At 47.0% G+C, this 16629-nt stretch overlaps 1 protein-coding gene across 8 annotated transcripts in view; it reads right to left on the bottom strand.

The window, feature by feature from the left end:
- The window catches only part of pip5k1ba (phosphatidylinositol-4-phosphate 5-kinase, type I, beta a), a 224633-nt gene that overhangs the window by 24526 nt on the left and 183478 nt on the right, over positions 1–16629 (bottom strand). For 6 of the 8 annotated variants that reach the window (XM_085992127.1, XM_085992146.1, XM_085992136.1 and 3 more), the window contains one exon: positions 14095–14239. In XM_085992127.1, the coding sequence (XP_085848253.1) occupies positions 14095–14239 (145 nt within the window). Of the gene's footprint in view, positions 1–14094; positions 14240–16629 lie in introns of those variants that run through there. The other 2 variants (XM_085992151.1, XM_085992165.1) reach the window with 1 other exon arrangement.

Genomic DNA, 16629 nt, shown 5'->3' with positions numbered 1-16629 from the left:
TGTTGTGGAACACGGAGTCATCGGCCCCGACCCCGACCGGATGCGTCCCCTTATGGAACTCCCACTGCCCCACTGCCTCAAGGCCCTGAAGAGGTGCCTAGGGTTTTTCTCCTATTATGCCCAGTGGGTCCCCTACTATGCGGACAAGGCCCGTCCGCTGATCAAGTCCACCTCTTTTCCCTTGACGGCAGAGGCCCGCTTAGCCTTCCACCGTATCAAGGAAGACATTGCCAAAGCCACCATGCACGCAGTGGACGAGTCCATCCCCTTCCAGGTGGAAAGCGACGCGTCCGACTTTGCCCTGGCCGCTACCCTCAAATCAGGCGGGGAGACCCGTGGCCTTCTTTTCACGAACCCTCCAAGGCCCGGAGACCAGACACTCCGCTGTTGAGAAGGAGGCCCAGGTGATTGTGGAGGCTGTGCGTCATTGGAGGCACTACCTGGCCGGAAAACGATTTACCCTGCTCACTGACCAACGTTCAGTTGCTTTCATGTTTAACAACAAGCAGAGGGGCAAAATCAAAAATGACAAGATCTTGAGGTGGAGAATCGAACTTTCCACCTACAATTACGAGATCTTGTACCGGCCCGGGAAGCTCAATGAACCCCCGGATGCGCTATCGCGTGGCACCTGCGCCAGCGCGCAGATCGATAGACTGCAGGCCCTCCACAATGACCTCTGCCACCCGGGGGTCACCAGGTTCTTCCACTTCATCAAGGCCCGCAACCTGCCTTACTCTATTGAGGAGGTCAGGACCATGACCAGGAACTGCCAAGTCTGCGCTGAGTGCAAACCGCACTTTTATAGACCAGCCAGGGCCCACCTGATAAAAGCCACTCGCCCCTTCGAGCGCCTGAGCGTTGATTTTAAAGGGCCTCTCCCCTCCTCCGACCGCAATGTGTACTTCCTCAATATTATTGATGAGTACTCCCGTTTCCCGTTCGCCATCCCCTGCCCGGACATGACCAGTGCCACGACCAGTGCCACGGTCATTAAATGTCTGAACGACCTCTTCACCCTGTTCGGTTTCCCCAGCTATATCCATAGCGACCGGGGCTCATCGTTTATGAGTGACGAACTCCGTCAGTACCTGCTAACTAGGGGTATTGCCACAAGCAGGACCACCAGTTACAACCCCCGGGGGAACGGACAGGTGGAAAGAGAAAATGCGACAGTTTGGAAGGCCGCCCTGCTAGCCTTAAAGTCTAGGGGCCTTCCAACCTCCCGCTGGCAGGATGTGCTCCCCGATGCGCTCCACTCTATTCGGTCACTGCTCTGCACTGCCACTAACGCCACCCCTCATGAGAAAATGTTTGTCTTCCCAAGGAAGTCCACATCGGGGACATCGCTACCGCCATGGCTGATGTCCCCAGGGCCGGTCCTACTGAGAAGGCACGTGAGGACCCATAAAACGGACCCCCTGGTCGAGAGGGTCGACCTCCTCCACGCCAATCCCCAGTATGCTTACATTGCATACCCGGACGGGCGGGAGGACACAGTCTCCATAAGAGACCTTGCACCCTCGGGGGCCGCAGTAACCCACTACTCACTACCACCCCCCCCACGATCCGATATCCAGCCCCGGCAGACGGCAGGCCTGGGCCCAGCGACCCGCTCGACATCTACGAGGACGACACGCCTGTGCCACAGCCTACGCGGGACTCGACGCCGGAAGCTCCACTACCCCTGCCGTCGCCACGCCGATCACAGCGGCAGACAAGACCTCCGGAGAGACTCCAATACACTAACTTTTAAATACACTTCACCCCGCCGGACTCAATTTTAAACAAGGGGTGAATGTGGTAAACCACTGTTTGTATTCCACTGTGTACATGCCTGGACATGCCTCGGCTGACTCCTCCCACAAGTCCTAGTATAAAGGTGACTGCTCCCCAGCCCCTTTGTATTCTGGACCGGTCGACCACTCGAGGCAGACCTTCATTCTTTTGTTAATAAAAGCCTTTAGTTACTCTCTTAACTCTCAGTCTTTTATGAGTAATTGATAGCGCATCAGTCTTTGCTTCTTTTTAAACTTGCTTTGTATAGACATAAAACCAATGTTTGATAACTGGATTGTTCAGCATTTCGAGTGCAGCCCGATAGTTAGATATACTCCTCTTGCCTCCGTTCATCTATACGGTCAATCCCTGGAAAATTCCTGGAAGCAGGAGGAGGAATTGAACTTTTAGAACAACAAGCTTCGCATTAGCACCAGGCATAATTATTTTGCGCCTGGGAGAGGGCAACAGAGAGAGATAAAAAAATTGGGCAAATCTGAGCCTGTTCCATTTCCCACTCCAGAGACATGAATACATAATCTAGGCTACACTCCAGTACAGTACTGAGGGAGTGCTGCACTGTCGGAGGTGCCGTCTTTCAGATGAGATGTTAAACCCGTCTGTCCTCTCGGGTGGACAACAACAACAACTTGTATTTATATAGCGCCTTTAACGTAGTCCCAAGGTGCTGCACAGGAGTATTTTAAGACAAAAAATTTGACACCGAATCACCAGGATAAATTAGGGCAGGTGACCAAAAGCTTGGTCAAAGAGGTAGGTTTTAAGGAGCGTCTTAAAGGAGGAAAGAGAGGTAGCGAGGCGGAGAGGTTTAGGCAGGGAATTCCAGAGCTTAGGGCCTAGGCAAGAGAAGGCACGGCCAGCAATGGTTGAGCGATTATAATCAGGGATGCTTATGCTCAAGAGGGCAGAATTAGAGGAGTGCAGATATCTCAGGGGGTTGTGGGGCTGAAGGAGTTTAGAGAGATAGGGCAGGGCGAGGCCATGGAGGGATTTGAAAACAAGGATGAGAATTTTGAAATCGAGGCGCTGCTTAACTGGGAGCCAATGTAGGTCAGCGAGCACAGGGGAGATGGGCATTGTTGCGAGTTAGGACATGGGCAGCAGAGTTTGGATGACCCCAAGTTTACGTAGGGTGGAATGTGGGTGGCCAGCCAATTGTGCGTTGGAATAGTCAAGTCCAGAGGTAACAAAGGCATGGATGAGAGTATCAGCAGATGAGCTGGGGCAAGGGTGGAGACGAGCGATATTACACAGGTGGAAATAGGCGGTCTTTGTTATGCTGCGGATAGGAGGTCGGAAGCTCATTTCAGGGTCAAATATGACACCAAAGTTGCGAACAGTGTGGTTCAGCCTCAGACAGATATTAGGGAGAGGGATGGAGTCAGTGGCTAGGGAACGGAGTTTGTGGCGGGGACCGAAAACAATGGCTTCGGTCTTCCCAATTTTTAATTGGAGAAAATTTTTGCTCATCCAGAACTGGATGTCAGACAAGCAGTCTGACAATTTAGAGACCGTGGAGGGGTCGAGAGAAGAGGTAGTGAGGTAGAGCTGGGTATTGTTATCGCCAAGGGGCAACATGTAGATGAGAAATAGGATGCGGCCAAGGATAGATCCTTGGGGGACACCAGAGGTAGCGATGCAGGAGCGGGAAGAGAAGCCGTTGCAGGCTACAATTAGATAGATAAGAACGGAACCAGGCGAGTGCAGTCCCACCCAGCTGGATGATGGTGGAGAGGCGTTGGAGAAGGATGGAGTGGTCAACTGTGTCAAAGGATGCAGACAAGTCAAGAATGATGAGGAGGGATAGTTTATCTTTGTCACAGTCACAAAGGGTGTCATTTCTGACTTTGATGAGAGCCATTTCGGTACTGTGGCAAGGGCAGGAACCTGATTGGAGGGATTCAAACATGGAATTGCGGGAAAGATGGGCATAGATTTGGGAGGCAACAACACGTTCAAGGACTTGAGAGGAAAGGGAGGTTGGAGATGGGGCGGTAGTTTGCAAGGACGGAGGGATCAAGGGTTTGGTTTTTTGAGGAGAGGGGTGATGACGGCCGATTTGAGGGAGAGGGGGACAGTACCTGAGGAGAGAGAACCGTTAACAATGTCAGCTAACATGGGAGCCAGAAAAGGAAGTTGGGTGGTCAGCAGTTTGGTGGGAATAGGGTCAAGGGAGCCGGAGGTGGGTCTCATGGACAAGGTGAGCGCGGAGAGGTCATGAGGGGAGATCGGAGAGAAACTGGACAAAGATGTGAGTTCAGGGCTAGGGCAGGGAGGAACCTTGGTCCAGTGGGCTAGGGGAAGGAAGGGAAGTGGCAGACGCAGCTGAACGGATGGTCTCAAACTTAGAGACAAATAAGTCCATGAGCTCCTCACACTTGTTATCGGAGGTGAGGGTGAAGACAGGGGAGAGGCGTTTAAGAAGATGGTTAGCAGTAGAGAATAGGAGCCGGGGTTTATCTTTGCATTCCAGAATGATTCTGGAATAGTGAGCAATTTTGGCAGACTAGAGCAGGACCCGATAATGCTTTATGTGGTCCAGCCAGATCTGGCGATGAATGGCTAAACCAGTTGTCCGCCATATCCATTCAAGTTTGCATCCCTTGGACTTAAGGGAGCGAAGATGAGAGCCATACCAGGGGGAATGGCCAGGGTGAGAGAGGGTAATTGTTTTAATAGGGACTAGGGCATCAAAGGTGGTGGTGAGGGTGTAGTTGAGCAGATCGGTAGCTGCAGAAATGTCGTGGTGAATGGCGGGCCCAAGGGTGGACAGTTGGGATTTCATAAGTGCAGTTGTAAGAGAGTTGGGAGAGTTTTTTCCAGGGATGTTTTTACACAGAAGGATGTAGGGTTTGGGGGTTGGGGGGGGGGCGGTGGAGAGCGATACGATGAAATGGTCAGAGATGGCCTTATCTGCGATTGACACGATGGGAGTAGCGAGGCCACGAGAGGTGGCAAGGTCGAGGGGGTGACCGTGAATATGGGTTGGGGAGTTTACATGGAGGGAGAGATTAAGGGAGGATAGGAGGGTAGTGAACTTCGAGGAGAGAGAGCATGATGAATTGAGATGGAGGTTGAAAGCACTGAGGATGAGAAGTTGTTCAGTGCAGAGGCCGAGGGAGGAGAATAGTGAAGATATCTCAGTAATAACATTTTTATGGTACTTGGGTGGGCGGTGGAGAACAAGAATTTTAAATGAGGTGAGAGGGGTGGAATAAGGCGAGATGCTCAAAGGAGGAGAAACTGCCAGAGGAATAGGGGGACAGACCAAGGTGTGATTTGGTGACGAGAGCCACACCGCCACCACGGCGGTCTGAGCAGGGCAAGTGCTGGAAAGTATAGTCAGGTGGGGAGGCTTCATTTAAGGGTAAGAGGTCATCACCCCTCAACCAAATTTCCGTCAAGGCCATGATGTTGATGCAATCATCCACGATAAGCTCATAGATGGCAAGGGCCTTGTTCGCAAGTGAACGTACATTCTGGAGGGAGATGTGGAGAGGGTCGGTGATGGCTGCCCCACTGCCAGCGTCCACAGGATCAGCATTGAGGGGGGGGGGGGGGGGGGAGGGGGAGATGAGATGGATGGGGAGGAGATTGGCAAGATTTGCCCCCAGTGGACGCGCTGGGTGGGAAGGTCGGCGAAAGAGAGTAGGATGGCACAGTTGGGGTTGCTGCTCGTAAGGCAGCAGTGACGAGTGCCTTGATGGGCCCTTCGTAGGATGTAAAGATCCCATGACACTATTGGAAGAGGAGTTGAGGAGTTCTTCCCAGTGTCCTGGCCAATATTTATCCCTCAACCAACACACTCTGGTCATTATCACATTGCTGTTTGTGAGAGTTTGCTATGCGCAAATTGGCTGCCACCTTTCCCACATTGCAACAGTGACTACACTTCAAAAAAGTACTTCATTTGCTGTAAAATGCTTTGGAACGTTCTGGGGTAGTGAAAGGCACTATAGAAATGCAAGTCTTTCTTTCTTGCCTCCAAAAAGCAGAGATGTAGTGGAATTCCCAGTGGCAAACCCGTAGGGACACTGTGACAACAGGAAGGGGGGCGGGGGGAAATAAGCATTGCACCATAGCATTAGTCACAGAGGCCTTATTGACAGCAGAAAAAAGTTTTAGCATTGGCACTACAGCGTGGAATCTGTTTTGAACAGATTTCCACATGGAGCTCAGCAACCCTGAATGTTCGCTTTATATGAATGGGTAAAGAAAACAGTGCAAAATAGATAGAAATGTTAGAAACATGTATGGCTGACATCTTGATTTTATTATGTATTCATTTGCACGCATCTGCCCCAAACTGGTGGTGCTTTCTGCACTAGTTAAAATCTCAATTAGAAAATTGGAACGCATTCAAAATGGGTAGGGATCGGTCATAATGGATCTCTACCCACTTTATGCTCAAAAATTGGGTGCTCTTGAATGCACGAGTGCTTCAACATCATAGAGACAAAATACTTTAAAATGCTACATAAAGATTACAAAAACAAATAAGCCTGTGTGTTTTAAATATACTTTTTTCTAAACTGAACAAAAACAAAAATCGCTCATTTAAGATCTAAATTGAGGATCGACCCAACTGAGTATTTAAGGATGATTTTAAAGACAGCAACAAAGTAGCAGTCAATTAAAGCTTAGAGTCATTAAAAATTGCACTATCTGTCCCCAAAACAAGTGAATGGGGTCATGTTTGTGGCAACCACAATTGCCACATTTCCAAGGGTAGGTATAGAAACATGAAGAGTCTTCTCAATAAATGTGAGGTTATCCACTTTGGTGGCAAAAACAGGAAGGCAGATTATCTGAATGGCAATAGATTGGGAGAAGGGGAAGTGCAACGAGACCTGGGTGTCCTTGTGCACCAGTCAGTTAAGAAGGCAAATGGTATGTTGGCCTTCGTAGCGAGAGGGTTTGAGTACAGGAACAAGGATGTCTTGCTGCAGTTGTACAGGGCCTTGGTGAGACCACATCTGGAGTATTGAGTGCAGTTTTGGTCGCCATATCTGAGGAAGGATGTTCGTGCCATGGAGGGAGTGCAGCAAAGATTCACCAGACTGATACCTGGGATGGCAGGAATGACGTATGAGGAGAGATTGGGTCGATTGGGCTTATACTTGCTGGAGTTTAGAAGAGTGAGAGGGGATCTCATTGAAACTTATAAAATTCTGACAGGACTGGACAGACTAGATGCAGGAAGGATGTTCCCGATGGTCAGGGAGTCCAGAACCAGGGTTCACAGTCTAAGGATAAGGGGTAAGCCATTTAGGACAGAAATGAGGAGGAATTTCTTCATCCAGAGAGTGGTGAACCTGTGGAATTCTCTACCACAGAAGGCAGTAGAGGCCAATTCATTAAATATATTCAAGAAGGAGTTGGATATATTTCTTAAGGCTAAAGGGATCAAGGGGTATGGGGAGAAAGAGGGGACCGGGTACTGAATTTGGATGATCAGCCATGGTCGCATGGCATGGCGGAGCAGGCTCGAGGGGCCGAATGGCCTACTCCTGCTCCTATCTTCTATGTTTCTACGCCAACAACTTGCATTTATATAGCAGCTTTAACGTAGTAAAATGTCCCAAGGCACTTCACAGGAGCGTTATCAGGCAAAATTTGACACTAAGCCATATAAAAAGATATTAGAAATAACAGAAAACGCTGGAACAACTCAGCAGGCCAGGCAACATCCGTGGAGAGAGAAAGAGTTAACATTTCAGGTCGAAACCCTTCTTCAGAACTGAGAAACAAGCAGGAAATGAAACAGATTAAAAGGCCAGTATGGGGGCTGGGAAATGGGGGAGGGGATGAAAGAACAAAAGGGAAGGTCTGAGAGGTGAAAAGACATTAAGAGATATTCAAGATGAGACGCGATGGTAATAGGACAGGTAGAGAGACAAAAGATGGCTCTAGATGAAGTGTGAAATGCGCTGGCAGAATGAGAGACAGCTGCCATGTGGGAGAGAAAAAAGGAAAAGGCACAAACCAAAAGGTGTGGATAAAAAATATAAAAATAATAGGGGCCGAGGTTATGATCTGAAATTGTTGAACTCGATATCGAGTCCGGAAGGCTGTAAAATGCCTAATTGGAAGATGAGGTGCTGTTCCTCGAGCTTACGCTGAGCTTCCGTGGAACAATGCAAGAGCCCGAGGACGGTGAGGTCTGAGTGGGAATGGAGCGGTGAATTGAAAAGACAGGCGACTGGAAGCTCGGGGTCACCCTTACGGACTGAACGGAGGTGTTCCGCAAAGCGGTCACCCAATCTGTGTTTGGTCTCCCCAATGTAGAGGAGACCACATCGTGAGCAGCGAATACAGTATACTAGATTGCAAGAAGTACAAGTAAATCGCTGTTTCACCTGGAAGGGGTGTTTGGGGCCCTGGACAGTGGGAAGGGGGGAGGTATAGGGGCAGGTGTTGCATCTCCTGCGCTTGCATGGGAAGGTGCCGGGTGAAGGGGAAAGGGTGCTGGGGGTGATAGAGGAGTGGACTAGGGTGTCTCGGAGGGAGTGGTTCCTACTGAATTGTGAAAGGGGAGGGGAAGGGAAGATGCTTTTGGTGGTGGGATCACGTTGGAGTTGGCGGAGGATGATCTGTTGAATGTGGAGGCTGGTGGGTGAAATTTGAGGACAAGGGGAACCCTGTCGTGGTTCCGGGGAGGGAGGGGCAGGGCAGAAGTGCTGGAGATAGAACGGACACGGTAGAGGGGAATCCTCGGTTGAGGAAAAAGGAAGACATGTCGGAAGCACTGGTGTGGAAGGTGGCATCGTCGGAGCAGATGCGACGGAGACACATCTGCTCAGACGATGCCACCTTCCACACCAGTGCTTCCGACATCTTCCTTTTTCCTCAACCGAGGATTCCCCTCTACCGTGGTTGACACGGCCCTCGACTGTGTCCATTCTATCTCCCGCACTTCTGCCCTCACCCCTGCCCCTCCCTCCCGGAACCATGATGGGGTTCCCCTTGTCCTCAGCTTTCACCCCACCAGCCTCCACATTCAACAGATCATCCTCCGCCAACTTCAACATGATCCCACCACCAAAAGCATCTTCCCCTCCCCTCCCCTTCCCTTTCAGCATTCTGTAGGGACCGCTCCCTCTGATACACCCTAGTCCACTCCTCTATCACCCCCAGCACCCCTTCCCCTGGCACCCTCCCGTGTAAGCGTAGGAGATGTAACACATGCCCCTATACCTCCCCCCTTCCCACTGTCCAGGGCCCCAAACACCCCTTTCCAGGTCTAACAGCGATTTACTTGTACTTCTTGCAATCTAGTATACTGTATTCGCTGCTCACGATATGGTCTCCTCTACATTGGGGAGACCAAACGCAGATTGGGTGACCGCTTTGCGGAACACCTCCGTTCAGTCCGTAAGGATGACCCCGAGCTTCCGGTCGCCTGTCATTTTAATTCACCGCCCCATTCCCACTCGGACCTCACCGTCCTTGGCCTCTTGCATTGTTCCACGGAAGCTCAACGTAAACTCGAGGAACAGCAACTCCTCTTCCGATTAGGCACTTTACAGCCTTCCGGACTCTCTATCGAGTTCAACAATTTCAGATCATAACCTCGGCCCCTATTAGATTTTAATATATTTTTTATCCATACCTTTGGATTGTGCCTTTTCCTTTTTTTCTCTCCCATATGGCAGCTGATTTTCATTCTGCCAGCGCATTTCACACTTCATCTAGAGCCATCTTTTGTCTCTTTACCTGTCCTATTACCATCGCGTCTCATCTTGAATATCTCTTAATGTCTCTTCACTTCTCAGACCTTCCCTTTTGTTCTTTCATCCCCTCCCCCATTTCCCAGCCCCCAAACTGGCTTTTTAATCCGTTTCATTTCCTGCTTTTTTCTCAGTTCTGAAGAAGGGTTTCGACCTGAAACGTTAACTCTGTTTCTCTCTCCATGGATGTTGCCTGGCCTGCAGGAGTTTTCCCAGCGTTTTCTGTTGTTATTTCAGATTTCCAGCATCCGCAGTATTTTGCTATCGTAAGAAGATATTAGGTCAGATGACCAAAAGCTTGGTCAAAGGTAGACTTTAAGGAGCGTCGTAAAGGAGGAGAGATAGAGTACAAACAACTCTGTTGTGGTTGCCACAGCAGGGAAAACTTGAAAAGCAGATTCAAACTCCAAAAGAGCACTATGGAAACTTGTAAGTGTAGTGCATCCACATAAAAGTACATTGGCCCGGCTTTTGCGGTCAGCAGCGAACAAACGGTGTTCGCAGTTAATTACACTTGTCCAGAGACATTGAGGGCCTTTGCACTGGAGCTTGTTATTAGAAATTCAAAACAGTGCGGCTACACGGGATCGGGAACCGGGGTGAACAGGGAAAGCAATGGCGTGTCTGCTCAACCAATCAGATTGAAGAATCCTTACTGAGACATGCAGAGTCTAAACCAGGCAGTGCAAGATAAATTATTTAATTCAATGTAAAATCATGTACAGAAAGCAAAATAGAGAGAAAGAAAGATTGTATAGAGAGAGAGAGAGAGATTAAAGGCAAAGAAAAAGTTAAAAAATATATATTTTAAAAAATCTCCAATAATGGCCCGTATTTTCCAATCGGAGGCTTCCTGCGTGCGGAGGACTCAGATCTGGAAAAAATCTACGCCCTTACCCGAGCGCCCCAGAGGACTGGCCATTTCCGATCCTGGGCCTCTTCACGACGAAATGCGCAGGGCCCAGGTATCCCAGGGGCGCATGCGGTTCGCAAGCGTCCCTGGGATCACGTGGGACATGGGGAACCAATGGGAGGAGGGAAATTTCCCTTCATACTTTTGACAGCTTAGACTGGTCAAAAGTATGAATGGAGATCACTCCAAAAACACATCAAATCATTAAAAAAAACACATTAAATTAAATATTTTAAGCAAAAATGTAATTTTTTGAAAAAAATTCAATTTTTTTTTTAGGGGGCTAAAAATAAACTTACTTTTTTTAAAAAAGTATTTTAAAATTCTAAATGAGTGAAAAAATTTTTTTTTTTACTTTTTTAAACTCTCATGCTGGTAAAAGCAGGCTTTACGCCTCCTTTTACCAGGTGTAAGATTTTTAAGGGATTTCAGTGGGCGGAGTTTCTGCAGAAAGCGGAACACTCCACTCGCAGAGGTCCTTCTCCAGGACAGACATGCGATCTGTCAAAAGACCGGAAATGCCGTTTTTCAGCGCATGCGCTTTGCATGCCTGAAACCGGCACTTGCGAGGTCCCTACGGGTGTGTACATAGCTCGTACACACCCGTAGGGATCGGAAAATATGGGCCAATAATTAAAATCTGAAGGAATGAGACTCCACACTTGTAAAAGTTAATTTTCAGTGCCAGAGGGTGTTTGGTAGTAATTAAGACTGATCACGCCGTTAAAAATTCACTTACACTTGAATGGACAAGCCCCATCTTTTTCTGGTGTGGTTTAGTGGGTATCTAGTGGGTAAGTACCATCTGTTGGCGAGGTACCAGTGTAGCGAAGCTTGTGGAAGAGCAGGGTAACTCGGACAGCAACTTCTGGATTTCAGTGTTTAACTGCGCATGTGTGGACGCCGGAAGTTGCTGTCCGATTTACTCCAGAATAAAAGGTGAGCGCCGATAGCCTCACCGTTATTCCTACTGCAAAATCCAGGCCCTCATGTGTTTGTCAAATTCTCTTGATGTGCTTAAATTGCACACGATATTTGGGTACCTTTAGCATTGGCCAAAATTAATGTACCGAGACCTGAAGCTGTCAGGTTTTTAAAAAAGAAAATGTGCAAAACATAATTTTATATCAACGTTCCTCAGATAACTGGGACTTAAATAAACTAAAACATATACAGAAGTACAACAAAAACCCTGCATCCAATTAATATGGCTTTTAATTTTTTTAAAAAGTCCTGGAGAGCAACATGAACAGCAACTTTAAAAGAATACAATATGCAACAGATATTTAATCATAAAACAAATAGTTACTGAAGAATTTAGAACACAATGGTGCTTCAATTTTCAAACAGATGATACTGTCTGTGCAAAACACTTGTCTATGTGGATGATGCAATAGCAGTCAATTAGTACTCGACTTTTTCTTTAAAAAGAAACTGTTCAGTACCTGGCAGCTAGAGGCTGATTCTGAACCAATTGATTTGAAGAACTTCAGTTAATTATGCATTTTGATGGTTTCTTAACTTGAATGTTGAAATGTTTGGGATTTAGTCGTGAAACACTGAAGTGTTATTTTAGGGAATCATTTAAACATTTCACAGCACTGTTTATGGGCTACTGTTTATACTGGTCACAAAATGTCTCCAATTGCATTTTTAGCGCTGTATGTTCCCCCACAGAAACTACCAAGTTCTTCTTTGCAAGTCCAGGACAATGGTACACAACAGGATTGGTTTGTGTGATTGCTGGAGTTCACGCAAATCCAGGTCCTTTAAAAGGAAGGAAACGTTTGGAGGGCAAGATGTCTTTTTGGTCTTGTGTTACATGGCGCTCGACTTCCTGGATCCCTTCTTGGGATTCGATGAGGAATAGATAGCGATATTGCTATTCATGGTCTATGGAGTACAATGTTGTATTGGTGCCTACATTTCATTGGTGTAACTGTACATCACCTTGATTACTGGTGCACATTTGTTCTAGCTGTTCTCTGGATATTAGCTGGCAGCTTCCTTCATCCCAACTTGCTGCCTTGATCCTGGGTTATCTTTTATGTTAACCTATGACTTATCAACATCACCCAAGCGCTTCTTCATATTCTGGCTTAAGACTTTTTGAGCCTACTTGTCCCAGGATTTGGGCTGATTTCATGTGGTCCCCTCCAACGGTTGGCACATGCATTCCAAAGTAGGCTAGTCTTTTCTTTGTCCTTCTCCTCCATCATTCTATTTCTTGTGGCAATCTGTGCCCAATTCTTCTGGTTTGCAGATGTGTTATTTATTGTTACTATGATTGCTGCCTGTGCCAACTCTATACCAATTTAAATTAGGCAGTCCCGTGAAATAATTTGTGCTCATGTAGGTAACTGGAACTCTCTTTCCATCGAGTATCAAGCACTTCAGGTAGAGTAAATCTCCCTCTGCATTACCTCAACACGTGCCATAACCCTAACCCAAGATCAGCAACACCTGCTGCACCTCTGTGATACATTCCCCACACCAAACATTATTGTGACGCCTTTAAGGGTGAATGACAATTAAGTGCTAAATTAATGGCACTTTTGTTCTGTGGAGACATTTCAGATCCTTACAACCATGAGAGACAGTACTTTAATCCCATCAGTATTTGCTGTATTCAAAACTAGGTTTTAGAAATGAAATGACAATGAGTTAGACCACTGTGCCACCCAGTGTCTTCGTGTTTGATACTGTACAGTTGAAGATATCCATTTTGGCTTTTCCCATCACATTCCCATTAGCTACATTTGTGATAAACTCTCTAGTATCAGTAAGCAGAACCTGATCACTGGATAGTAGGTGTGTTATATTCCTTTTTTTATTAAAAAAATGCACTTTAGCAAGCTAAACACAAAGCATGCCGAGTGATTGTGAAATTATAATTGTGCACTCCATCAGTAAGTGATCAGACGATATCAAAGCACCCCAACAGTTCCAGTATAGTACACAACATCATATGCCATTTTATACATTATTTGTTGATTTGGAACATTGGTAAAATGTTAAGTTTTAAAGAAAAATGCTGCAAGGCACAGAATGCAGGCCACTGCCAAACTGATCCTGTTATATGGGGGGAAAAAAAGTATTATTAGTAATCCAAAAAGCAAATCCTGCAAAGTCTCTGTTCTTTTGATATGGTTAGTTAATGTGTAAAGATATGGATTTTCAAATTCTTGCTAGAGTGCAACAAATGTAATCCATTACTTCGCCGAGGGCATGTAATAGTGTACATTTCTCTGCTACTACCAGCTTTCAATCTCAAGACAGTCGGGAGGAATGGCAGTGGAAACAAAATACAGAATAAAATGTACGGAGCTGTTTTCTTCTCCCTGCTCGGCAAGAGGGAAGAATAGATCACAGTGTCAAATACATACCCTGCAGGGCTTTATATCAATGTGGCACTTCAAAGCAATGTGGAGTACTCCTCGACATCTAGAACAGCATCAATATTGGAGCCCATATTAGTCTGGTAATATTTGTACAGATATGTTGGAGGAGGATTTCTTTAAACCCGACATTGGAGGATTCCATATCAATGCAACACCAGGAGATTCAATTTTTATATATTCCACATCTTTACAATCTACAGAGTACAATATTCAACAGCCAAGATACTCTACAAAGTAATGAGACTCCTACTTGTATGAAGAATCTGCTGTTCCTTCAGATGGAGTCTGTTCATTCAGAAATAATGAAGTAGAGGAAAGTGTTGTTGCCAAGGAGGCAGCTTCAAATAAAGATGTAGTGCTGGGGAGCAGGTCTGGTCTTCTACGATATCCTATTGCTAAAAACAAGAAAACAAAAAAAGTTATTCAAAAAATCTCATTTTATTTTGAATTAAATGATTGAGTACCCGTCTGGCAAAGCCTTGATTTTAAAATTCGCCTCCTCATTTTCAAATCCCTCCATGGCCTCGCCCCTCCCTATCTCTGTATCCTCCTCCAGCCCTACAACCCTCCGAGATCTCTGTGCTCCTCCAATTCTGCCCTCCCCGATTTCCTTTGCTGCACCATTGGTGGCCGTGCCTTCAGCTGCCTGGGCCTTAAGCTCTGGAATTCTCTCCCTAAACCTCTCTGCCTCTCCTCCTTTAAGACGCTCCTTAAAACCTACCTCTTTGATCAAGCTTTTGGTCACCTGTCCTTGTATCTTGTGGCTCGGTGTCAAATATTGTTTGATAACGCTCCTGTGAAGTGCCTTGGGACGTTTGACTATGCACGTTGTTGTAGTTGAGTGTCAAATCACTGATGCTATACAGAGCCATACTGAGCAGGACAATTCCATGTTTGTTCCCTGGTCTTTGTCGAGTTAGCTGATCTCAGCCAGGGTTGTGGGTGGTTGCATGACAATGCTCCTCAGCATGGAGGGAGGGTACAAGAAGCCAAGGTATTCTCACTCATGATTAATGACCAGTGATTCCCAGCAGCAAAGTGCTAATGTGTAGACCTCAGGTAAGGACAAAATCAGACCATTATGCAACAACTTGTTCTCTTTGATTAGCCTGCTGCACTAAACTTTCTCATCTCACGGCTAGCATCTGCGTAGGGTTGCCAACTCTGGTTGGACGTATTCCTGGAGGTTTCATCACATGACCTCCAACCAGCTCACCCAGTTCTACAGCCTTACCCCTTCCCCACCCCCATCTCCAATAATGTAACAAAAAATTCAAAGAAAATGAAAAAAACCCCAATGTTTTTGCAATACTCCTATAATTTTTCTGCCCTGTTGCTCGCAGCAGTGATCAGGAGATTAATCTTTAATTTATGGTGACTCCAGGACAATGCTGGCGGGTTGGCAACCCTACCTCTGCATGAGGTACTGGATGGCTGCCAGCACCCCTGGAACTGTAGGCCTGCACAACTCATCATCTTCAGTGGGGGAGGGAAGGAAGGAAGGGGGAAAAGAGACTGAAAACAAATATTTGGTAGTTGATTTTGGATCAAATGATTTCGACTCCCTTCCCTCAAACCACACACCTGTAGGGAGAAAGGAAACTATTCTGGTCTCAGATATTTCACCTGGCTGAGCCTCCTGACCAGGAAATGTATTATGGCTGGTCATTTTTGTTGAGTCATTGCCTTGGATCCCAGCATTTGGGCTGACATCCAGGGCCAACAAGAACTCAGATGCAGATTGCTGCTCACCCTCATCAGCAGACAGCTGGAGTTAGACTTGGCAGGTATCTAGCTACTGAGTGGGTCGCTGCCGGTGGAGAAACTCAACATTGTAAATCTCTTAGACTACTTGCAGACCCACCCCCAATTGAATTGGCAGGAAGGAAATGCAGAAAAATAAATAAAACAAAATAATTATTTTTGGGGGGGGGAGGGGGGTGTCAAGGGGCAGAAGCACTTAACATTAAAAATACAGGTAGACTATCCTTTATCTGCACTTCCAAAAACCGAAAACCTCTAAAAACCGAAAGTTTTTTCGTGGAGCGTAAGTCGTGCGCACGACATGACCCGAGTGGCGCCAAACATGACAGGAGTGATCCGAGAGCTCTGCCTTTCCCTGTGAGCAGGGCAGAGGGTCACAGAGTTCCCTCCTGGGTAGAAGATTGCAGGCCGAGCCGGGCAGTGTGAAGGAGGTACTGGGAGAGTGAACCCAACAATACAGCGGCCTGCCGATACCTGCAGCGGCCCATCCGATAGTCTTTTCTTCCCCCCCCCCCCGACCTGATTTGCGGGCCAGCTTAGTGTAGGAGTCAGCCGATATCCGGCTTTCCCACAACTGGCGGTGGCAGTCGAGCCCCAGACCCCCGCTAAGTCAAGGAATTCGGATACGGAGCAGGGGGAGCCGGAAACCTCGATCTAACGGCAGAAATCAGCAGCCGTTTTGTTAGGTTTTTTTTCTTCCCCTAGCATTTAAATTTTTTTTTTTAATTTTTTTAAATTTTTTTTTTTTATAAAAACAGTCGGGCTGTGGAAAGAGTCTCTGTAGCTTAGCAACAGCTTCAGAGACGCTTCCAAGGCAGGGCCCGAGTGTTTACAAGCTGTTGCTAAGCAACAGTGTTTGTTGTCAGATACGGAGATGAAAACCTTCTGAAATATTCCGAAAACCGAAACACAGCTGGTCCCAAGGTTTTCGGATAAAGGATAGTCTACCTGTACATCTATTCTCCCAAACGCATAGGAACAGGAGGCCATTCAGCCCCTCAAGCCTGTTCCACCATTCAAT

The sequence above is a fragment of the Somniosus microcephalus genome, chromosome 1 (genome assembly GCF_052327205.1).
Source record: "Somniosus microcephalus isolate GS21.2 chromosome 1, FLI_Smic_1.0, whole genome shotgun sequence".
In the NCBI taxonomy this organism is placed as follows: domain Eukaryota; kingdom Metazoa; phylum Chordata; class Chondrichthyes; order Squaliformes; family Somniosidae; genus Somniosus; species Somniosus microcephalus.
Note: the sequence above shows the minus strand (reverse complement) of the source record. Positions and strands in the feature narration are given on the sequence as shown.